The sequence below is a fragment of the Laccaria bicolor genome, genomic scaffold, assembly GCF_000143565.1.
Source record: "Laccaria bicolor S238N-H82 LACBIscaffold_39 genomic scaffold, whole genome shotgun sequence".
Lineage (NCBI taxonomy): Eukaryota > Fungi > Basidiomycota > Agaricomycetes > Agaricales > Hydnangiaceae > Laccaria > Laccaria bicolor.
In genome coordinates this window covers 454,125-477,689 of record NW_001889910.1, presented here as the reverse complement: position 1 = coordinate 477,689, position 23,565 = coordinate 454,125, and the positions used below count along the sequence as shown (strand labels likewise).

General features: G+C 50.0%; 8 protein-coding genes across 8 annotated transcripts; 4 read left to right on the top strand and 4 right to left on the bottom strand.

Moving 5' to 3' along the window:
* Positions 1–1,998: 1,998 nt before the first annotated feature.
* Positions 1,999–3,747, top strand: LACBIDRAFT_332259 (uncharacterized protein; the record flags this gene model as incomplete). The annotated part of the gene is made up of 10 exons (XM_001886736.1): positions 1,999–2,113; positions 2,173–2,218; positions 2,250–2,356; positions 2,492–2,554; positions 2,621–2,651; positions 2,719–2,833; positions 3,023–3,121; positions 3,160–3,229; positions 3,266–3,478; positions 3,539–3,747. 10 exons carry the CDS (start codon positions 1,999–2,001, stop codon positions 3,745–3,747), a joined length of 1,068 nt encoding a protein of 355 aa, XP_001886771.1.
* A 504-nt stretch (positions 3,748–4,251) lies between these two features.
* LACBIDRAFT_308339 (uncharacterized protein) lies at positions 4,252–5,000 on the bottom strand (the record flags this gene model as incomplete). The annotated part of the gene is made up of 3 exons (XM_001886643.1): positions 4,252–4,551; positions 4,601–4,743; positions 4,823–5,000. 3 exons carry the CDS (start codon positions 4,998–5,000, stop codon positions 4,252–4,254), a joined length of 621 nt encoding a protein of 206 aa, XP_001886678.1.
* On the top strand, positions 4,999–6,473 carry LACBIDRAFT_332258 (uncharacterized protein; the record flags this gene model as incomplete). The annotated part of the gene is made up of 6 exons (XM_001886735.1): positions 4,999–5,175; positions 5,363–5,418; positions 5,473–5,731; positions 5,902–6,028; positions 6,134–6,277; positions 6,322–6,473. The coding sequence occupies 6 exons, from the start codon at positions 4,999–5,001 to the stop codon at positions 6,471–6,473; spliced, it is 915 nt and encodes a 304-aa protein (XP_001886770.1).
* A 253-nt stretch (positions 6,474–6,726) lies between these two features.
* LACBIDRAFT_332257 (uncharacterized protein) lies at positions 6,727–12,136 on the bottom strand (the record flags this gene model as incomplete). The annotated part of the gene is made up of 14 exons (XM_001886642.1): positions 6,727–6,929; positions 6,961–7,694; positions 7,758–7,923; positions 8,517–8,909; positions 9,025–9,148; positions 9,298–9,345; positions 9,436–9,836; positions 9,880–9,976; positions 10,080–10,191; positions 10,579–11,251; positions 11,384–11,619; positions 11,682–11,844; positions 11,896–12,069; positions 12,121–12,136. 14 exons carry the CDS (start codon positions 12,134–12,136, stop codon positions 6,727–6,729), a joined length of 3,540 nt encoding a protein of 1,179 aa, XP_001886677.1.
* Positions 12,137–12,779: 643 nt separating this feature from the next.
* Positions 12,780–14,907, top strand: LACBIDRAFT_332256 (uncharacterized protein; the record flags this gene model as incomplete). Its single annotated transcript, XM_001886734.1, has 6 exons — positions 12,780–13,061; positions 13,112–13,475; positions 13,501–14,340; positions 14,395–14,468; positions 14,550–14,663; positions 14,854–14,907. The coding sequence occupies 6 exons, from the start codon at positions 12,780–12,782 to the stop codon at positions 14,905–14,907; spliced, it is 1,728 nt and encodes a 575-aa protein (XP_001886769.1).
* Positions 14,908–17,992: 3,085 nt separating this feature from the next.
* On the bottom strand, positions 17,993–18,738 carry LACBIDRAFT_253791 (glycosyltransferase family 2 protein; the record flags this gene model as incomplete). Its single annotated transcript, XM_001886641.1, has 2 exons — positions 17,993–18,277; positions 18,325–18,738. Coding segments are annotated over 2 exons (699 nt in total), but the record flags the coding sequence as incomplete, so codon positions are not given.
* A 1,203-nt stretch (positions 18,739–19,941) lies between these two features.
* LACBIDRAFT_308328 (uncharacterized protein) lies at positions 19,942–20,495 on the top strand (the record flags this gene model as incomplete). The annotated part of the gene is made up of 4 exons (XM_001886733.1): positions 19,942–20,175; positions 20,229–20,322; positions 20,372–20,428; positions 20,479–20,495. The coding sequence occupies 4 exons, from the start codon at positions 19,942–19,944 to the stop codon at positions 20,493–20,495; spliced, it is 402 nt and encodes a 133-aa protein (XP_001886768.1).
* A 1,231-nt stretch (positions 20,496–21,726) lies between these two features.
* LACBIDRAFT_308327 (uncharacterized protein) lies at positions 21,727–22,539 on the bottom strand (the record flags this gene model as incomplete). The annotated part of the gene is made up of 2 exons (XM_001886640.1): positions 21,727–22,226; positions 22,284–22,539. The coding sequence occupies 2 exons, from the start codon at positions 22,537–22,539 to the stop codon at positions 21,727–21,729; spliced, it is 756 nt and encodes a 251-aa protein (XP_001886675.1).
* Between the last annotated feature and the right edge of the window lie 1,026 nt (positions 22,540–23,565).

Here is a 23,565-nt window from a genome sequence, read left to right as displayed (position 1 = left end):
AAATCTTCAAGGGGACGCCGCTGTGAGGCAGCGGAATGTAGCATGGATCAATGCGACCCACGGAGGCATCAGCCTCATCAAAGGACGTTTTCGACGCGATGTACGGTAATGGAGAAAAACAGTTAACAGACTGTATTGCAGATAAAATCGACGCCCACCATAACGCGGTTTGTGAAGTGATTCAGGCTGTGTTTTTGAAGTTGCTGTCTTCGCTGGCGCCGGTCGCTTCTTGGTCTCTGGAACACACTACAAGAGTGCGTCAAATTCAGACCAGCCTAACCCAGGTTCCCCAGATGAATCGTGTCGAGCGATCCGCAGGTGCATTTTCCAACACCTTTTGAGTGAGACAGCGTTGCGCGGGGGCGTGGTTGACTTAGGCAGGGCAAGATAGTACGGCCGACGGTCTTGTCGTTGGAGTAGATGGGATTGAAGGATTCGAGTGGGTTGCCGTGGGTGTATATCTGGTGGTATACTTTGAATCTGAGCTGAGATCAAAGAAACAAATTCACAAGGACTATTGCACTGTAGTGATGAGCCCCCTCTGAGGTGCGGAGATGAGAATACTTAGTCTTATCAAATCAATGCTCAAAACCCTAACCCTAACTTTCAAGCTTCGCAAAACTCTCCTTCATCCTTGCTACATCCCTAAATAATGCTACACACACAGTTTGATTGGACATACGAATGGGAGATGAAGGAAGCGAGAAGTATTTTGCATTATTGTTTCCCCACATTGCCAATTGATGCTATCGGCCAGAGATAGTTGACCCTCCTGCGGTTGGACGCGAATCGTCTCTGGCATTGCTCTCCAACGCGTCCAGGAATCTCCCTCGGAGGCTCGGATCCGAACTTGCAGTTGGATCGTAGTAACTGCGCTCCTTTGGCCTGTCGTTTTATGTAAGTATTCTTTTAGTATCGTCCTTTTAAATTTGCATTCAAGTTGTTCATGCGATTGCGTTTTGAAGGTCTGAAAGTCCAGGTTTGATTCCTCCGATAGTTGGGCTCGATGAAGAACCAGAAGAAATTCATTTAGAGCGACAAACTATCGGAGAATCAAGGGCCCAAAAGGATGCACCAGCAAGTCCGCCGTGAGACAACTTGCATTCATGCCGCAATTCGTTGTCGTCCTCTTGTAAAATATGCGCAGTCTCTCGAGCAGACTAGCGTAGTTAAGCGCTTCTATGACCACGTCCCGAAAATTTTTCATTGGCGATTTAGGTTGTTTCCGCATCGTTAATCTCTCAAGTTTCTGCAGGTGCCAACTTCCTTCAGGCTCTACCCAAGTTCATCATCCGACTATCCCCGTCCGTATCCTATGTTCTCCAGCACTTTTCTTCTCTAGGACTTCAGGATCGTCAATTCAAAAATATTCCGTCATATTCGCCATCTGACCACGGCGCTCAGACAACCAATCGCCTCCTTCACAGATTCCGACCCCGCCCACGTCTTGCAGATTACCTACCACTTTCAGCGGGCCCTTCTTAAACCCTCTCGGAAAGCTCGCGCAGCATGCCTATCATCGACGCAAGTTGATATTTTTTCTTCTTTATTCACAAGGGAAACATTGCGCAGATTTTTACCCCCTCAATGATTATGTGGTCCTACTCCAAGATAACAAGGACAGGGGAGTTGACGACTAGTTGGGGAGGGCAGGAATGATAAAAGTGGCGATGACGGCCAGCTGGGACTGACTGCAACAAAATAAGGATGCGAACTGTCTCCCCTCACACGGCGCGAGGACGATGGGGATTATTATCGTGAGCTTTATGGCCCTTAACTGTAGCCTGTCGATTCATTCTGCTATCACTCAGGAAACACACGTACCAAATACCTCCGACAATGGAGCGATGACCTGGGAAGTTGTAGTAGGGAAATCCGTGTCGCACGGGTTGCATTAGGACGCGAAGATGAATTTTCGGAGGGCAACAACCGGACAGAGAGTGCAGAACGATGCTTTTAGGGTAGGTCATTTATGATCATTTCGGTTCGTTCATTACCATGGAAGATCCTACATCTCAAGTATTTCGACGAAAAAACAAGGAGTCTTTCCGTGTCCACCACGAAGGAAACGATGAAGACGCGTCCCAACTGATGAATGGTGAGACGCAATGCGGTACGCCGCTTTCCTGTAACGTCCGCCCTACCATTGATGTTCCTTTCAAATTTCCGCAGACTGCAGAGAATCATGCGGCGAGAATTTGGAGGGCGTTGAAATACGGTAAGTAACTCTCCTGCCCTGCATTTCACAGATCACATAATTTGCTCCAGACTTCGCGAATCCATCCTCAAGTCCACATCACCTCGATCAGTTGGACAACCACTGACGAGCTTATGACGCAGATGCTTAGGCCGCGGCGTGGGCGGATGAAGGCTTAGGCAATGATTGAAATGGAAACGGGTTTGAGGCGTCACGTAAAAATCCTGGTTTTTCCTCTCATTCGTTTCATACTAACCAGAGGACACAGGGGCACATACTTGCACGAAATTTTAGACATCGCTTCCTCTGCTAAGACCGAGTGGCTACTTCGAATGTCGAAGCTGGTGTCGGTTGTGGGTTTGCGGCATCATGAAGAGTGCCCTTTCTATACAGTGCCGCACAAGATCTGATCAACAACAGCAGTCCGTAGTGCGTCAACACTTTTCGGTTTGATGTAAGGCTTTTACTCAATCTCCACTTCCTTTCCACATCCGGACACAGGTTTATGCCACCATATACAGGCCAATCAACGTCATCAAAGCGCCCCAAGGCCTGACAGCTGATAACTGCAAGTCTACAGCCAAATGGAGCGAGCATGTCAATCATGGGAAGTGGCTATGGCCAATTGAATACCAGGTGCGTAAGACGATCGTTCCTGTTGGCAACGCGTAGGGTGGGCTTACATGGGATCTATTGGATACAGCTGAGAGCATCGTCGACAATGAGCTGGGAGCGTAGTCCGTGCCCCTGAACTCACAGATCGTCTACTCTACGCTATGCGCCAAGATTCATACGGAATGGCCAAGGACTCTATGTAGTGGGTAGACCGGTAACCGTTTAACATTTACCTATGAGCAAGACGCAGCATTGGCTGTCCAACCTAATGTTCTTCCCAACAGTTACTGCGCGATGACCGTTTTGGAAGTAAGAATAATGTAGCAAATTTATTAGCACACTCCTAGACGATATCGGCTCTCTACATCAACGTAAATTCGTTGTCAAGTTCCAACGTTCTTCCCAAGCCTTGCAATCGTGAGTATGCCTCATAGAAGACATGAAGACTTCAAGACATTGTCCACTCCCAATCACCCCCGACAACTAGCAATCGTCTCCGGCCTAACCGTCTGCGCAAACCTCACCAACTCATTCACCTGCACCCACCGCTCGTCCTCATGTCCCTCATAAGAACGCCCGCACTTCAAATCGGGAAACAAACCATTCAAATACCGCCTGATGCGAAAAGCGTCCCGCGCATCCCAATCGTCTACTACCGATGCAATCGTGAGTGTATTCAGTTCATGTTTGAGCTCTGAATATAATAGTTTCCTCGATGATAAAAAGGGTTGTACTGCTTGTATGTCGCTCGTATCCAGGGGTATCCGCAGTTCCGTAAGCTTGGGACAACGTTCCGCGAGGACTCGAAGAGACTTCATCCTCGGCCGAATACGAGTGGGAGGGAGGAACGGGAGGAGGAGGTCGTTCAAGTTTGGCCAGGTCTTCGCCCACTCTTCTATCAGGTCATCGCTGATATCCATGAGGTATCCACGTAGACTGAGCGTGCGGAGGTTGTGCAAAGGGAATAAAGGCTTTAACGTGTCGAGAGGTAACTCTTCCGCCTCCGTGTCCTCTGGTGTTAATCTGAGCCCGAAACATCGTAAGGAGCTAGACCAGCGCGAAACGAAGTCCTCAACCAAGAGTTTCATGTCGAATCCTGGTTCAGGAGGTGAAAGGCAGACAAGGTGTCTAGTTGGTCTGTGGATATGTTGGCAACGAACGATTGGATGAATGGGAGCGATGCGGAGATGGTAAGATTCCTTAGGTGTCTGAAGCCTATGATTTTCGCCAAGGGGGGTATTGGTGAGTCTATGAAATCCAATTCGAGGTCTGTAAGCGCCGACAGTGCCCCAACGCGTTCCAACCACGGCAACCTCAAAGATTTGCCCATACCTCCAAGTTCCAACACCCTCAGCTTCTCAAAACGAGGTATTAGCGACATCGTCTCGTTCCCCAGCCCCTCTCCCCTCAGTATAATCTTCGTCAACTCCGCCGCACCGTCATTTAACGGCGTATACAAAAAAGTCCCACACAATTGTAATCTCCCCGATCTCCACTGCTACCAAAGACGGGGAGAGAAAGAGACATATTCCGGAGATCAGAAAATCGTTTGAGCTGATGGATGGACAGTGGATGTGTTGGAGAGAGGGGAAGAGGATGGGTGAGGTTCGAAGTTGGGCGATGCGAAAGTAGACACGCAGAGCGATGTCGAGGTGGTCTGGGTCACGGGTGTAGCTGAAGTTTTTAACGCGTTTGGCGTAGAAGTCGAAGCGGGACCAGTCGGTTGGTCCTCGAAGGACCTGATGCGAGTTTGTGAGAGATCAAATTGAGATGCGCGGAGTAACTCACGTATGTTCCTTCACATCGTATAAATGATAGGAGGAGTTTGAGCAGTGGGAAGAGAGTATCGAGGGTGCACCAGAGGCGATCTAGGGCGGGTTCCAGAAAGGTTTTGCATGTCACTGCTGCCTGCGCTAGGGCATGCTTGCACGCTATTGCGTTGTCCGAGTTTAGCTCGTCATTTGCTCGTCATCGTCATCCCACAAAAGATAATCAAATATTTTCAGCAGCAAGTCGGTGTTGCTGAAGAAGTCGTTCGCGTTGAGTTCTTTGCGGGTCGACAACGACGCCGTCTGTGATTCCCTTCATCTTCTTTGGTGAATGGACTTGTAAGAGATAAGTAGATGCCAGTGGCTGAGATGACGATCAGCTGATGTAATCTCATCTCGTTTCTTCCTGCCTTCACCATGACGTCCTTCGCTGACTTTCCTCCAGAAATCGTCAAGGAGATCATCGACGTTCTTCAGCACAATCTACTTTCATTGAAAGCGTGCTCGCAGACATGCCAATCGCTACTGCCATTCTGCCGCAATGATACAAGCGAAGGAAACCAACAGATTGGTCTGCCCGCGCCCTCCTTCAGGGTCAGCTAGGAAGCAAAACCCATTGACCACAGGTCCCAAAAACACTAAAATTGAGCCATTATAAGTACTCAACGCGCCCCCGGTCCACCTCTTTCCAACCCCGATACCCTTCCTCCACTTTACGTGGTTTGGTCATCATGTCGTCTATTAACAACCACACGGCAAATTCTGAACGCCCTGAACGCAGCCAATGCTCGAGCACAAGCCAGACACCGAGCAAAGCGAAAGGCATATATTGACCAGGTAAGCGTCAGCACCGTTCCTTTCACCCACACGACGTCGTTGCGTTTTAATCAGCGTCGCCCAGCTCGAACAAACCGTAACAAAGCTCCAAACTGAGCTTGGCTACACTCCAGAGCAGATCAGTGCCCTTCCACTTCACACAGTGAAGATACGCGAGCTCGAGGCAGATCTCTTGAGGGCCCGAGAAGAAAACGAGGAACTCTGGAGGCTCCTCGCAGAAAGCAGAGTGTCAACCGCCGTCACGCGTCGGGACCCATTGACGATGTACCCAGATGGTCGGCGTTGTGACCGAGACTACAAGCGACGTAAGATGGTGGGCCATGCTGTGGAGGGGGTATACATCGTACGGTCGCACTTCTACCACTAATCAATGCTCAAACTTATCGACGCGTAGAGCCCCAGTGAAACTCCAGCCCATATCAAGGAACCACTTTCGCGACCACCACCATTGACAATGCCCCAGGCAGCCTTGAACCATTACAGCAATATTCCCTCCAACGCCAATCACCACGGTCCTGGGCTAAGCTTATCATTCAGCCTGCATGCACCCGCATTCCAAATGCCAAATACACCATCGGGTTCGAGTGCTACTTCAAGTCCCCCATTCTCGGTGAGTATTGTTACTGTTTTACTCCCCATCCACGCGTCCCGACGCTGGCGATAGGAATTTCCTTGGATCCTAGTGCTAATTTTTTTCTTGTTCCCCCCCCTGTAGCCTGTTCAAATGCAAGCACCCATACACCCCCCCATGGACCAGCGTCCACAGCAACACAACTACACACTCTCGAACTACGCGCAACACCATCCAAACTAATGTCATGGTATATCTGTCAAGGTGGAGGACAACCCCAGTTATACTGTGAGTCAGCAACCTCAACTCATAATACCTTTCATGAACAATAGGCATTTACAGCTGGGAAACCGCCATTCCTCTCTACAGTACTCCTATTCGCATGGCCATCCTCACGACCACACTATGGATTGGAACACGTACTTGGATGGCCACAATTACACAGATAGCGTCTTTTGTTTTGTGTAGTAGGAGCGGCCTCTAAAATTACTATACCCTGCTTACCGTACCCTTTTCCTCGGTAATAGTACATAGGCTAGAAAGAAATGATAGACCAACGACAATACATGTACATCCGAAAATGATTTTTTTGTGCACAAGTGTGGTAGTTGTATGAGATGATAGAATGTTTGTGTGGGAGGGGTATTACGGATAGCAAGGAGCATGCGATGATAGTGACGACGACGACGAAAGAGTGGGAAAAAAAAAGAAAGAGAAAAACGCGACCAAACTCGATATCAAGCCCCATCCTCCTCCTTCATCCACCCGCCTCCACTCGGTCCGCCATGGCTACTGCTGCTGCTGCTATTCGCCTCGGCAGCATCCACAGCCTCCAACAGCTCCGCCTCTGCATCCCCATCCGCATCAACCAACTCCTGATCCCCACCACCAGTCGCTTCAACCGCACCTAGAATCTCAGCCTCAGCCTCAGCTTCCGCATCTGCATCAGCATCAGCGTCCGTCTCGTCCACCTCCATCCCAGGTGTGGGTGATATCGCCACACCCAACGGCGATTTTTTGTTTGCTGGCGTCATCCTTCTCGCTCCTGATGGAGTGCTTCTTCCAGCTGGCGTGCTTCTTCCTCCTACAACAGGGGTACTTCTCCCCTCCACCACGCGCAGGCGTGCTCCTCCTCCCACCCGCAGGCGTGTTCCTCCCACCAGTGCTGCTCTTCCCTCCAGCGGCAGTAGCACCGTTTTTCTTCACACCCGCCCGACTCCTACTCCCAACCTTTCCTCCCCTCCCAACATTCGAAAGCGGCAACTGCTCTGAATCGCCATCCTCCCCATCATGCTCTTGTTCACGTTCATGTTCAGCATCCTCCTCCTCCCCTTCGTCCTCCTCAAACGCAGCTGTGGAAGGCGGAGGGCTACAGTTCAGACCTGCACCACCTACTTGTGTAACCGTGGGGATTCTCAAATGCGAGGTATGGGATGGATGCGAGTGCGATGAACGCGGTGGAGCCTGGGTTTGCGCGTGCGGCTGAGCTTGCAACGGCTCCCTCCCCAGAATCTGCGATTGGGATTGCGAGGGCTGCAAGAAACTTCCATGATGTGTGAGAACCATATCCGTCCTATGTATCGATCGATCCGAGCCTTGAGAGAGCGGAAGTTGTGACATCGACCCCCCTCGCGAAGGCTTCTGGTGCATGACCGCCACTTGTTGTTGCGTCTCCAGGGTTCCTCGCCTCTCGACGCGTTTACACCTAGAAGTGGTGTTTTGTTAGTTAAAAACGTGACGTAGAGAGATGAAAAAAAGGGAGACTTACTGATCACAAACAGTCCTAGGACCCATCGGCCCAGGGCCCCATTTTTCAACGTTATCGTCTTTATACCGTCTTGGGAAACCGCATTGTCTGCAGATCCTCTGGCCTTGGGCGTTTGTGGCTGGGAAGACTTGGGCGGGCGGTGCGACGATCGGTGCGTTGATTGGGCCTTGGAAATTAGTCAGTTAGTATGTTCATTAAGGATGAAGGAGACGGGATGGGGAAATGGAAAGGGAAGAAGATTTGTGTGAAGTAACACGAGAAAAGAATAAGTCGGAGATAAGAATTGAGAAAAGATGCCAGGAAAGACATCAGTTAAATAGAAACAGAGCGAAGGGCGAGGATAGGAGAGGTGTATGATAGAAAACTGAGAAAAGCAAAAAAATTGAAGCGTTGAAACGGATCGCATAGGAAAGAAGGCTTCTGATATCTGTCACCTGAAACACAGAAATCGAGAAGAGGGTATTGCCAGATGCAAGAGAGCAAACAGACGACGTCCGTTCCTCGACAAGACGATCCAAAGGCCAGAAGGAACACGCGACTTACCTCCTGCTGGTCCTCCAGGCCCCCCAGCCAACGCACCCACAATCCCCCCTCCTCCAATACTACTCCCACTAACCGAATACTTTGGCTTCAACGACCGGTGCAAAGACATGAGTCTGATACTGCTGAACCTGACCCGGCTGAACGAGTGGACCAGGTTGTCCCGCCGGCTATCTCACGTCCTTCCTCAGGACAGACTGATTAGCCGGATACACATACCCAGCCCCTCTTGTGCTTGTTGACCCTCGTAAACGTGTACGCGCCTGCTGCTACTACCCCTCCTCGGCGTGTCTTCGTGAGTGGTGGCTCTACAGATGCGGGGACCCATTTTGAGATGCGGTTGTAGTTGGTAAAGGAAGACTCGCCATATGCGGTGGTTGTTGTGGTCGTTGATTCGCAGCGATGCCGTTGATGGCGTCGGCTGTAGTGGCTTCAAAGAGCATCTCATCAATGTCCAATGAAGCGCTGCTAGAGCGACTTGAAGACCTTGAATGGGGTCTACACGAAAGCGCATGATGGGGATGGTGTTGTTGATGGCAATGGAGATGTGAATGTGACGAAGGGAGGGTGTGTGGGTGCGGTTTGTGGTGATCGCCGGGGGACATGATGACTCTAGGAGCGGACGGGGTAGGGGGCGGGTATCCATGCTGCTCCAGATGGATATGCTGAGCCGAGGGATAAGGACGTAAGAGAAGTGCGCTCGTTGAAATCGAGGTGTGGTACTTACCAAGTCGGAATAAGACATCCTCGGTTCTCCATTCCCGTGGGATCGTTTTGATGGTGGGTGGGTGTATTTGCTTTCTAAGCTTGGCGTGCGTGCTCTGCGGGATGTTGTCGTGGTTGATGAAGAACTAGTAGGGGGTGTTAAAGCAGGAAAAGGGGTCCTTGTAGCATGTCTCCTCGGTGGTTGAGAAGTTGGCGGTGGTGGAGGTGCCATGGAGGATGTACCCAGCAACGGAGTACCAATGAATCCCAAAGTCAACTGGCCTCCCTCACTAACAATCCTCCCAAACGCCTCTCTCGCTTCCTGACTACGCAAGTCACCCACCTGCAGTCAACGATCGAGTTGCGTCCAATTCTCCAAGACGGCCCTTCTCCTTGACTCCGCTTCGTCCCTTGCTATTTCCGCCCTCCGTACTCGATTTTCATACTCGATAATAATGCACTTCGCCGACGATTCGGACGTGGGAGACGACGACGACGCATCCGTTAGCATTTGCAACAGCCGCTCAGCCTTTTCCGCGTGTTTCCTCGTATTCGTCAATTTCTTCTTCAACGCCTCGTTCTCCGTATATGCCTCCGTCAACAACGTCGACAGCTGCAGGTTTGAACTCGCAGTCCTTGTCGTCGTCAGCGTATTTGCATTGGTAGGCACCGTATCTTGCGGGGAGGCAGACACGGGGTAGCTGATGAAGATGATGCAAGGTGGCAAAGGGGCTTTGGATGCCAGTATCATGAAAGTTGGTAGGCACAGGTTGGAAGTGGTACCCATAGAATTAGTTCGTGAGCCAGGAAATTGGTCACTCGACGGCTCGAGAGCTGTTAGCGCGAGTCGGAGTTTGCAACAGCCTCGAGGACTGACAGAGAGCGGTTGCGTCAAGCTTTACCAGGCATCTCCAAGCCCTCGAAGACTGACGGAGAGCGGTTGCGTCAAGCTTTACCAGGCATCTCCAAGCCCCCTGACTCATAGTCGCACGTCACAGGTCAAGTACAAACGTTAACGTCGGAACTCAGTGTTTGTCTTTGTTGTACTGGGAGCTTCCACATCAACACATTACTAACGCAATGAGGCTTCCATGAAAGGAAAGGAGAAAGAAGCTGGCGATAAATGGGTTTCCCTCGAGTAATTGAACGTCGAGAGTGATAGGCTTGGGTTAACGTTGTGAACAGCCGTCTATACATTAAATTAGTAGCCCCCTTTTTAATCAATGAACCTAATTTTATTTCGTGTAAATATCTTGTGTTCTACAACAGAAGATCAGAACGAGGTATTTGGTATGGGTGTGCATGTCGTTTCTGAAGATCTTTAACGATGACCCGGTTTCTACGTTTGATCATCTCGTCCAAAAAGAAATTATACCTATCCACCCGCATCTCTCGCACCAGGGCCCGATATCCCCCAAACCATACATTCGTCATTTCTGCAGCTGATGAGTTAAATCGCCATTTCCCATTTTGAATCAAGTCAGGAAAACGTGCAGGATTACAGAAAGTGTTGCAAAAATCATCGGACTCTTTATGCTTTGTTTTCATATGGAATACATCGACCGGAAGAGCGCACCGTTGAAAATGCAAGTTTCTTGACTTTTCCAGAACACGCTTGATATGGCAATTGTTATCGTAGAAGATGACACCTGGTACAGACTGCGGGGTAGGAAAAAGCTTCTCATGGAATTTCTTGATGCAAATGAGAACGGAAAAGGAAAGACAAGAATAGCGAGGACATACCACCACTCCATATGGTCCCTCAGATCCAAAGAAAGTTGCGCGGCCAAGTATAATACCACATGTCGTAACACACAGCTGCTCGTTGTGTGTTCTGCGGCGACCAAATACAGCCCATAGTTTAATATTACCCTCTGGTGATTTGCTGGCACATTCACCATGGGCATCGACTTCGACGAGTTCGTCAGCATGGAGAGTGGCTGACGGTGATTCCACGGAATCCTCAACATGCGTTGTCTTGAGTTTGTCAAGCCGCCTCCTAAGTTGAAAGAGTGCCGTATATTGCTCTAATCCAACGTTCTCAAGCTTCCGATGCTCAGGCAAGGAGCACGTTTGAAAGTTGAGCTCAACGGAACGAGAGCACGTCGTGACAGCACATAAACTACTAAGGGAAGCATGCTCAACGCAAAACTTGGACCGCTGCGTTGGAAGGGGATTCTTGCAATCATGATGTGCGCAACAAGGGTGGCCAATCGTGATACCATCCGAAACGGCAGCACGTAAGGCAACTGCAATCCATTCTATCAATTATTGCAATGATGTTCACAGGGCAAACTTACCTGTAACCCCATCGCGCTCCGTTATCTCACAACACAGATCACATGCGTGATTTCAAAGTTCTTGACCAGGGCCAACGTTACGTTCATTGCGAGCATCAAGGGCTGCGCGTAAACGTTGGGCATTATCGGGAGCGTTATGGTCCAAGTTCAGTGGGACATTCCTTTCGTTAGCATCGAGGAGTAATGCATAAATGAAGAATGCATCCCAAACATGGTCACACGTTAACTTGAGATTCCATGGCCACTTGTCCCCGATGTGTTCTTCCATGCCACTGAAGCTGAGATTGTAGATTCTGGAAGAATTCGTGGCAGAGACCCTACAGCCATATCAAATAAAGCTTGAGCATCTTGTTGCTCAACGGAAAGGAACTGTACACACCATGCGCACACCATCATGTTCGTGAACATCTCTGCGAGCCTCGTGTCAACGTAGTAATGCATCGAAACTTGAATAAAGGCGGGAACTTCGGTGTAATATGTGCGTCGGCTTTGATGATGCCGGCCTTCTACTAAGTAATTGGGATAGTATCTCGCACCGCAACCTAGTTGGGGAGGCATTAGATATCAACATGTCACACACTCCATTCACTCACATGGACAACGAGCTGAGAATGCCCACCCCGGTACAGGCCCCAAGTCCTTCATGAAGATTGTGACGTTGTAGCTGATGACATCTGTCAATTCGCGGGATCGATAGCTTGTCGAGGACTCTGTTGCACAACGAGGATCGATACAGACTCGCGTGGGAGGGTACAAGTCAGAGAAACCTGGAGGAGAGCCGTTATTAACACTAGCCAAGTCGTGATTCAATCACTCACCAATATTGAGGGACATGCCGTGTTCTAAGAACAACGGCAAATACTGTGGATTCTGTACTGATCGAGGGAGGTTTCATTAATAGAGGCCAAAGAAATTCTCTTTGATATCCCCACAATTGCAAGATCAGTTGTTCTTCAAGCCCCAGAGTAGTAGCAAGAAATTGAGTAACATCCCTGGGCAGAAAGACCAGTGGCATCGTTGCATGAGTTGAATGACTCCATAAGATTCTCTCTTGAAGATGCAGAAGGAGGGAGATGAAAGAGGTATATTGTTCAATAGATAAGGATGTCAGACAATCGAAGTACTGCATTATGGAATCTCGCCGTCGTCGTTGTCCGCGATGGCGAAGGTGATAAGGTCAGGCCCATCAGTGACCGACACATGACTGTGCAAACAAGTACAACTAGCCTTAGGGCTAATAGCCCCAGGGCTAGTAGCCGACTCTCCGGGGGGTCAGACGATCCCGGAATACAAGGGTCGGTGCTGGTTCGGCGTTGTAGTCCGAGAAGTGAGATGATGCAAGTGGGTCAGGTGACGTTGAGGGTCACGAGGACAATGGTTCGTGACAGTACCCCCCCTTTTAGTCCGAGTTCCCAAGAGGACGTGACCGTGGTTGCAATTAAGCTTTTGTTAAACTTTTCTTCTTTCTCCCATCTGCATGAGCAACGAGCTCGAACGCGAGCTCATCCTCTACAACGAATTCGAACGTACGCAGCGTGCAACGGAGGCAGAACGCCTACTTCAATTTACTCAAAGACAGCAACGAGCCCGTGTGGACGCGATGGTCAAGAAAACACAAATCAAGTCGTGTCGCGCTGTTACCGAGGAAGGCAAGGAGGTGTGGTCTGCGGAACTTGTGAAGGTCATGTTTTCCACCTGCGCGGAGGAGATAGAGCGGCTAGGAAAAGCAAAGACTCCCGAGGCGTTTGCGTTGAACGTGGTGAGTGGTATTCTGTGGTGACCAATCTGATTCCTAATGCGTCTACGCAGAAATGTAGCGTTTGTATTACGAGAGGTGTTCCATGCCAGCCCAAGGTGGGAGGAACGCGGACCGACAAGATTGGGTGCGCAACTTGCAGCACGTCGAAAGTGAAGTGCAACCGAGGCGTGTTGTACATGTACGAGAAGTTCCGGGGTGTCTGGCAAACGTTGGGGTACACCGTGGCGAAGGACGATTTCATGACATGGTACCCTGTTATCATGAAGAGGAAAGACAATAAGTATGTGGTTTTTGAGGGAAAGGGGGACAGCAAGGCGGCGTCGAATCGGAGGAGTCGGACTCGTGAAGATGAGGAGGATGGGGAAGTGGATGAGGAGTCGCCGAAGAAGGTGGAAAAGGAAAGCACGCGCTGCGGTAGGTAACGAGGATGACGATGAAGATGAGGAGGATGGAGAGGATGAGGAAGGGACACCGAAGAAAGTGGATAAGGGGAAAGGGAAGGTAAAGGGTACGGAGGAGGATGAAGATGACGAGGAGGAGGAGGGTGATGACGAGGAGGAGACAGGGGATGTGGGCTTAGGTGAGGATCGCCCAAGTTCGCTGAAGGTTAGAATTCCTGGAAGTTCTCGGAGCACAACACTTCCATCGGCGCAGTCGTCCCGAGGTCCCGTTTTCTCGGCGTCGGTCCTGAAAAGCAGGATTCAGGCGTTGGAGTCCGAGCTTGCCGCGGAGCAAGTCAACTCGGAGCATCTTCTAGCTCGGCGACGGTTTTACAAGAGCGAATACGTGGCGGCGCAGAAGGAGGTGGAGAGATTAACTGCGGAGGTGAAAGGTTTTGTAGCGGAACGCGCGCAGTTTGTGCAGCGGGGAGAGGAGTTGGAGAAGTTGGCGCTCGTTACGCGAGAGGTGGAGGAGTTGCGAGTGGAGGCAAGGCAGTTTGAGGCAGAGAGGCTGGAATTTCAGAGGCAGAGGGAGGAGTATGAGCGTTTGAGGGAGTCGGAGGGTCGTAGGGCGGCACTGATGGAGAGGATGATCGCTGATGAGAAGGAACAAGAACGTCGTAGAGTGGAGTTGGCGGACAAGGGAAAGGAGATTGAGCAAGAAATGGAGGCTCGTGGAGAAGAGTGGAAGGAGCAGATGCTTGAGTTCGAGTCGGTCCGTGTCGTGCTTCAGAGGCGTATTGCGGAGTTGGAAGCAGCGTTGGAGAGGTCCGGATCCGGAGGAGTTGAAGAAGGGTCCTCTCGTGTTGGAGGGGGGTTTCTGGTGGAGGAAGTCGCTGGTGAGTCCTCGAATCGTTCAATTTATCTGCCGCAAGCTAAGTCTTCTTTTTTAGCCATACTGCCCTTGCTCCGGTTGACTTGCGAACAGAACGCCGAGTTGCGGGGTCACGTAGAGGCCTTTCAAACTGTGAATTCCAGCGTTTGGACATTGCTGGAGGCGATGTCTCGTGATCCCAATAGAATGCAGGATTACCTGAAGTCGATTCAGAAGAAGGTGGGGGGGGTATTAACCAGGGCGTTGTTGCTTCCTGAAGTAGGGGAGTTATTTTCGGTGGTGGAGAAGTTGGAGAGTTGTTTGGGGCTTTTGCAGCAGGGTGGGGAGGTGAGAACAGGGAAACGGATCGCCGAGGAAGTTGGGGAAGGTTCGGAGGAGAGGCGCAAGCGGCGCCATGGTTCAGAGTTTTCGTAGTGTAGGGGTCGTTGTTTTATTTTTTTCCTTTTTCTTGCTTTTCTTGTTTTTTAGTTTTCTTGTTGCTTTTTTGCTGTCGATAATGTTATTTTGCTGAATGTAGTGTTGTCTTGTTAAGAAGTGGTTGCAGTTGTTTTCGTCGGACTTGGTTTTGTAGGGTACGCGGCGTGGAACTGACGGACTAGAAGCTCGGAGTTGGTAACATGTTCCGGGGGTTCCCAAGTGTCGTCCTGTGGTCCGTGTCCTACCCAGCGAACGCGATATTGTAATTTTCCTCTGTGGATGCGGGAGTCAAGGATGTCTTCTACTTCATCTCCGTCGATTTCAATAGGCGGGGGAGGCGGGTTCTTCCGGCGTGGAAAATATTCCTTGTGGTGGCGTTCCAGTAATTTGACGTGGAAAACATTATGAAGTCGATTCATAGATGGGGGTAAGGCGAGTTTGTAGGCATGGGTGGACACCTTCTGGATAACTTTGAATGGTCCTAACATCCGGTGGTCGAGTTTTGCAGATGGCCGTTTGGTTTTTATGTTCTCTGTTCATAACCACACCATAGTTCTGATGGGCCAATCCGGAGTTGGGTCGCGTTTGGTATTAGTGAACTTTTGGTAGGCTTCGTTCGCAGTCTTGATTTCTTGTTTCAAATGGTTGTGTAAGTCTTTCAAGTCCGCGGCGACGAGTTTCGCTTCGTGTGATGGAATGTTGTCGAAGGAGATAGATAGTCGGGGGTGGAATCCTTTATTCGCGAGACTCCTGTAGCTGAGTGAGGCGTGTTGTTGTAGGTGAATTCGGCGATGGGGAGCTGGCATTTCCAATCGTCTTGCAGATAATTTGTGAACATCCGTATGTATTGCTCCAGGGTTTGATTTAGGCGTTCTGTTTGTCCATCGGTCTCGGGATGGTATGCCGTGGAGAGGTTCAGTTTGATTCCGAGGCTTTTGCAGAGTGCCGTCCAGAATTTCGAGATGAAGAGAGAACCTCTGTCGGAGACGATGTCACAAGGTAGGCCGTGCTTTGCAAATATATGGGTGGTGAAATAGTCAGCGAAGTTCTCGGCGTCGTCTGTAGTTTTGGTTGGGATGAATATCCCCGCTTTCGTGAGTCGCGGCGGCTGATCCAGCGTTGAATGAGTTATATAAAGGGGTAGAGTGCAGGACTTGTTGGCTTCGGGAGAAATCTGGGGGAGTATTGATCGTGATTACTTGGGTAGTGGGAGGGGGTGCTTGTGGGTTAGTGGATGGGGGGTTTGTTCGTGGACTTGGGACATTGATCTGTTGCATTCCTGATTCTTGTAACCAATGGCTATGGAGTTCTCCCACATGCCGGGTAGTTCGATTCGTGCGAGTACCGAATGGGGGAGGTTTCCCTCTTCATACGACCGTACGATGCTCTGTAGGATTCTGAAAATTTCGAAGGAGGTTCTTCGATCCAGGTTTCCGTAACCTAGTTCCCCTAAGTGCATTCTTGTCGAATACAAGAGACTGTGCTGAGGTTGGTTATTATCTCCGTACTGTGGAGGAGGATTCTCGGAAATAATTTGACTTTGTGAGTTTTCGGCGCGGGGATTGTTCCACGGCGGAGGTTGCAAGTACGATCTCTCGGGTTGATTTGCGGAAAAAACGGTTCCTGAGGGGGGAGTGGAATGGAATGATCCTCTGACTTGCCCTGGTACTAGGATGGTAGAGGTTATCGTTGTCTGGGAGGAGGGATTCGCATAAAAAGAATGTTCGGATTGGGGGGAATTTGGAGGATTTACTGGTTCAGAGAGGGTGGGGTAGGAGATGGGTGCAGAGGATATGTTTAGACGAGATTCGAGAGATTCTCGGGGTTGGTTATGCGAAGTTTCTTGAGTGGTATAAGTTCCAGCCATTGTATCAGTGGGTGGGTGATCCTTGATATTCTGTTAGGATCCGTCCTATTCCTTAGATAGGACGAGAGGCTTAGGAAGGAGTCGACGTAGATACCACCGGCAGTTACTAGACTGGAGGGAATGGGATCGATAATGGAACCGTTATGCGGAGTTAGATCCAGGAGCGTGAGTGTACGGAGCTAGCTCCGAGAAACTGGGGAGCACGGAGCTGAACTCCGAGACTGAAAGATATGGAGTTAAGTCCGTCGGCGATGAGGGTGGCGTAGGCTCGGAGTTGTAGACTCGAGAATACGTGAAGGGAAGAGTTCACTAAGTGGAATATTAATATGACGGAGTTACGTGATAACTCAGCGTAAGATGGATTCGGAGTTGGAGTCGAAGTTCGAGACGAGTTAGTAACGATACGCAGACGAGAGACTGAGACGAGAGGACGAAGGAATAAGACAGAAGTTAATTTTAATATCAAGGATGAAGGTACTTGGTACATGCAAGGAGTATTTATACGGTTTGTAGGGGATAGGGTCTGTAAAGAAAGGAGAAGGGGTTGGTAATGTCGGTACAAGGTAGAACAATAAAGGGAACAAGAGTCATGAGGAAGTATCACGGAGACGAAGAGGATAAGCAAGGAGGTGTGGATCGGAGTTGGGAACTATTGTGAAGAGGTTTGCCAAGATGGAGAACAGGAGACTTGGCGAGGCGAAGAACAATAGGCGCTTGTTCTATTCGGGGTTGTCATGCTCGGAGTTGGATACACGTGTTCGGCGAGAGGTTGCTGGAATACAAGGGTCGGTGTTGGTTCGGCGTTGTAGTCCGAGAAGTGAGATGATGCAAGTGGGTCAGGTGACGTTGAGGGTCACGAGGATGGTTCGTGACACATGGGTTCAAGTTGGGCGGCCGGGTGTGAGGCCTGTTCCATTTGATTAGTCGACGATGGGGTTACAGGGTCATGATGTGACAGACGGTAGCGGACCACATACGCTTGCTTCTATAAGTAGCTATAGTCTTAACATGAAACTATTTATCACGACGTTTTGGTGTCAGAGGGACATGGTATCCTGGAGGTGGGCACATGCCGAGCTGGGATGGGGCTGGAAGCTGTGTCTTTGAGGCTCGTAGTAGGTTTCTCGGCCGTATAACGAAGCAGTGTGTGAATCTGCGTAAGCTTCCTTTGGTTTGGTTTGAGGGACCCAGGATCTGATACTGTGATTCGATTCCTTGTCCCAGGATTCATTCTCCTGATGAAGGGCGTTAGCGAACAAAGAAAGAAGATTGCAGCCAAAACTCACATAGTCATTCCGCAATTTGAGAGGAATAGACCGAGGATCGAGCTTCCCTTCGTCCTAGTTGATAACGGAGTTAGCGTCGTGTACTCTCAAAAAGAGAGATGAAAGCCTACGTGAGCGATCGTCTTCTTGCCAGATTCACCAAGGACAATATGTGTTTGACCCCAAGAGAAATCATCCATCCTCCAGAGCGAGTATAAGGAGGAGAAGGCGGGAATGGCAGGTGTGTAGAACAACATCCATCCAATCATGTCCCACTTCCGTCGCATGGTGAAAGCCAGGGCTTGAATGCCGTATATCGCGGCGATCGTGATGAGCGATAGAGCGGGGATGGATTTGCCCCCACCGGCCACCAGTCCGATCAAGTACGCCATCTTGGGAGGTAATTAGATGCCTGATCAAATGAAAGGGCAAAACTTACATATGCGACAGGGACAGGCTGCATGAGCGTCGAAACCAAATCAATCATAACAATGAAACGCATCGAGAAGCAGCAGAAAACACAAAGCTGCTCCAAGAGGATGAGTTCCCTGAGGTTGTGAGCGGCCAAGTTGATCCAGCGGCGACGTTGAGACAGCAAAACCTTCCAGTCATCAGGAGCCACGGTGTACGCATGGGCATCCCGGATAAACAGGGTTTTGAAGAGCGGGAAGTGCTTGAAGAGCAACGTGGTGAGGTATCGATCTTCGCCAAGATGCAGGAGGTTCTTCATATGCAGTGTGTCGACACTATTCTCCGAGTAGTCGTGGATAAGTTGGTTGGAGATGAGTAGCGGCTTGTGGGTGTCAGACGTTCTGATGCGGTAAAGGGTGAAGCAACCGGGCAAACAGGTGACGGAATTTCAACAAACAAGCTTGTTGTGAAGTATGGGGAAGGACGTACGCGTTACTCGTCTTCATCTCTAACTGAATAGCTTCATCACTGGAACTGGAAAGCCCAAGAAAAACATTTATAAGCGCGTTAGAAGTAACGAGTGATAACGATCTCGAAGCGTTGATGACGCCCTGAATCGGGCTATGAGAGTTCTTGATCTCTAGATTTGCCGCATTTAGTGACTTTCGTTGGTTGGTCAGCTGTGTTAAAGCGCAAAATGAAACAACCCACAGCTACGTCAACACCCCTATACTCCGTCCCCTATACGATCGACTTGAAGTAAACATCACCGAGCTCCCCAATCCAATGCTCGAACAAAGGCATGTCCGTTTCGAGAGAGTCGATGTATAGGATGGCGTCGTTTGGGACGCAAGGAAGGGTTATGGTGGCTCCCAAAACGTCCTGCCCAATCTGACTTTTATATTTCATAGTAAACGACCGATCGAAATCGACGAGCAAAACAAAGGACTCACGAATATACCAACGCCAACGCCTCCATCGTCCCTCGTAATCTGACGGACTCTAAGGTTGTCCAAGAGCGGTTCTTCCCTATAGTTCACGTCGACGTCGACAACCACGTCCTCTGAACCGGCGGCTTTATGGGGTTGGACGATGCTGATGATGCCATTCGAAAGCGTCCCTCGGGGGACGAAGAAAAGCGCTTTGGAAGGGAGTGAAGGTTGCCGGGATAGGTTACGGAGCTGGGTCTTCGGCAGTATTACTTGGATTGTGATGCAATTCGGCGCAACGGTCAATTTGGACGTTGGGCGGTATGGGCCAGTAGTGTTCTCGCTACGTAGGAATTTTCTTGAATTTGACATACCGTGTATAACGGAGAGAACATACTGATGAGGAGAGGAAAGGGTGTGTCTTAAACAAGAGCCAAACACAGCCTGTGATCAAGAGGAATGGCCAACTGGCAATCCGTCGCTTGTGAGAAGTGTGACCGTTGCTCGGAGGAAGAGTAAATCCTAGGTCATTAACATTGCTAGAGCTGTAGAGGGCGGCTTGGATTCCGTTGTGACTACACGAAGTTCAAGTTGTAGACGAACGTGAACGCATCTTCAAGGTACCTGCTTGTACAAGTTTGACAGGTGTGAGAACTAACTTGCACGCTGTCGCCAAACAGGTTCGACTTGTTCTCTGCCCTCACCCCCTGCTCCTTATGGAAGAATCTCTTGAGATTTATAAACTACGTCTTGAACACAAGAGGTTTTTTGAGGACGCCGAACAGGAACGCACGAGCAAAGAGAAGTTGAGGGAGGAGTTGGTAACGGAGATTCAACGTCGTGCCGATGCAGAGAAAACGATCAGGGCGCTGAAGGATGAGAATATGAAGCTCAGACTAGAATTAGAGAGATCTCAGAGAATTGAGAGGGGACGGGAGGTTGAAGCAAAGGTGAGTTCGCATTTTTCAACTAACTCGATTGTGTTGTAATTCGTTTCGTGCAGGGTTTGTCCGCGGAAACATCTTCCAAGAAGATCGTGGAGACAAGCAACACAATGGACATCATTGAGATCTTGGACAGCGAAGATGATGAGGCAGGTGCTTCCCATTGGCTTACGTGCATATCGATTACTGACCAGCTCTATAGAAAACACCCCTCCCTGCCAAATCCTTCAAAATGTTGTCTTCTTCCATGCCCCCGAAGGTCAGGCTTCCTGCATTCAAAGGGAACATTGTTGATCCATTACTTCATAGAAATCAGGCTTGTCTGACGCCACCCTCGCTACAAGCAAGGGCGATGTTGAGGAGTTCAACACCGCAATGGTACGTCGATTCTGTTCCAGACAAACATGTTGGAAAGTCTCCGGATTGTATTGTGCTGACATGATTCTCCCAAGGTCGGCATTCCCACAGAGAAGGATGCCAAGTTCTCAAGGAGGAAAAAGCGGGATGTTCATCGCTTATCAGATCCAGAAGAAGTGGAGGAAGTGAAGAAGGCTAAGGTTATGTTGTTGAAATCAATTCGGCAAGCGTCAATTCTGCGTGATCAAGAGAAAAAAGGGGAATAAGATTTCCGGTTGTCTCTGGAGGTGACAGAGGTGTTTTTTCTCCCAAACCCCACATTGGTCTCATTATTTGGATCTGACTACGTCAAGAAAGGCCACTTCTGTAGATACTGTAGTCTACATGTATGTAGTAGCCAAACATCATAATAATTGAGCGAGCACAGTTGAATTGGCGTCACTTGGGAGTGCTTGCAATTGGGAGCAACTTGGCCGAATTTGCGCCAAATCATATCCGGCCTCTTTTTTCAGACGAGATGATCGAACGTCATCAAAAAATACCGAGATCTCAAGCTTGAGAAGAGTCCAAAAATGAAGTTGGGGCGCGTAAAAAATTGAAGGCGTTGGTGCGGATGACGTCAATCGTTCGAGAGGGCATCCCAATGATGTCATTCTTTCTGAACGTGCACATTTGGACGTGTTTGCCTCAGATAGCCGGAAGACAGTACTTGCTCAAGTGCTCGAACGTCCACCTCGACCCGGACAAGCGGTCGTTGATCTTGGTGAAGGGGCTGAATCTGCACAAGGGATTGTCGATCTTGGTGCCGAAGAAGCGAGAACGACTGCAGGAGGAGGAGGGGGAGGGGGCGCGGAACTAGCATACGCTCCGGCGCGTAAGGCGGATTTGATCTCACGGGCGAGGTGGGATTTGTTGGGCGATAAGTGAGTCTTCGATTCTTCTTCGAAAGCTGCCGGTGTGTATTGAGTGTGTACACGTCATAAAATCGTTATATTCCGACGATCCGTAGGTACGTTACATATAAATGAGGTCAGAAAGTTGGGGTTATATGCGTAAGGTAAGCTTGTCCAAGGAAGGAATAATGCAATCGGGTTCATCACAAATGAGCCGCAAATAACGTCAAGGGGGGATAACGAAGGTGTGTGAACGAAGATGAATGAGGAAACGAAGATAATAAACCATGATGCATGAAGATGGAGATCAATCCAGCAGAGATCGAACAATTACAACTCCCCGACCCACTCCTACCTGCGCGGCCTTTGCAGCACGGCGGATGTCGTAGTCCGAGATGGCTTGGTTTCCATACCGGATGTTCTCTGCGGTGGTGGCGTCGAAGAGGTTGGGGTGTTGTGATACCACAGAGACGTGATCACGGAGGTGGTTGGCCTCAATATTGCAGAGTCTGTTCAAGCCGATGGTGATGGCGCCAATGGTGGGTTCGTACAGACGCTGGAGGAGGGCGGCGAGCGTGGACTTTCCGGAGCCCGAGGGGCCAACGATTGCGATGCACTCGCCGTCGTCAATTGAGAGGTTGATGTTCCTGAGAACGAGAACTGCTGGTCGCCCGGCATAGAAGAAATGGACGTTGTTGAAGTTGATTCTGCCTGCGAGTTCAGGGCGGACGACGCCCTTGGATTTCTTAGTGGATGTTATGTCGAGCTGCATAAGTCGGTTGAAGTCGGTCCAGACCTCGCGATCTTCTCAGCTGAAAGAATGAGACGTCAGCACATAACAATGTTCGACAGAAAGAGACTTACTGGAGGGCATGAGAAGGGAACCGATAGTCACAGGGAATACAACAAGGTTGAGGACTTCAACCATTTGAAGGTAGGTGTAGGTCCCACGGGCGATGATGATGGCACTAACGTAGAACACAACTGCTTCAGCCAGGTAGATGAGTGCACTGGCGAGGCCATGGGTACACCCTAAGACAAAAGCACCACGAACGCCCGTGGTGAGCGCTTTGTCGGTAGCCAAGTCGAAGTGGGAGTGGAAGATGCCTTCAAAGGCCATGCAACGGATCCCACGAATGTTCGAAAGGGTCTTTATCGCCAATGAGCACCAATACAATAAAGAACAAGGAAAGAATGGATGCCCACCTCGTGATACCCCTTCACAACCTCTTCCCTAGACGTAAACGAAGTCGTTGGGCGTGATTTGAGCACATATGTTAGTGAACCTGTGCCTTACCCAATGGAGTAACCGGATGTGACAACCGACCGTGCCACATGAACCCAGCGGGACCGGCCGCAATTTTACACTGTGCCTTAGTAATGGTCGGGCCGTGATCCTTACAATCACTCATCAGCTCGAGGCGGCCGCTTGTCCCCCCGACGGGCACTTATCATGCGGCGAGGATGGATATTGTGGTCCGGCGGCGCGACCTGCGGATCACTGTCAATATACTACATTTACTATACATAGTAATTAAAGACCAAGAACGCGTAGTTTAACCAGTAGTTAAGCACCAAGAAGGTGGATACAGGATGATCAATTACAGTAAGGGGCTGACCTGCAGGTTGCCATGAGGCCAATCAAAGATGAGAAGCCTCGCAGGGCATGTCGGTCATTCTTCCCATTCGACCATGAACGATACGCGGATGGCTCCAGACATTGGGGTCCTCAATACAACCCGCGAATTTGAGGAGTATTTACAGAGAAAATTTCGAGCACTACTACGGGGCAGTGAGGAACACGTGCCCTTTCCTCCCCATTGGTCCATTAATCTCCTCGGCGAGGTTGACCGCATCGCCTTGGTACTTGTCGAAGCATTTCGCAATCCCAGTGAGCCCGTCTCTGCATTATCAGCCAGGATCTGATAGGACCTAGTACGCACATCTTGGGATGCTAGTCGGTATTGCGACGTTATAGGGGCTGCTATGAATGGGTTGCAGCTGAGTGCTGAAGAGAAAATTTCACGACGATACCCCCCCATCTACAACCCCGCCCATCATGAAGCGAAGCCACTTGTGGTGACAGATGTGCACTGCAATGTCCTTGTTTGGTACCTTCCGCATATACTGACCGCCGCACGACAAG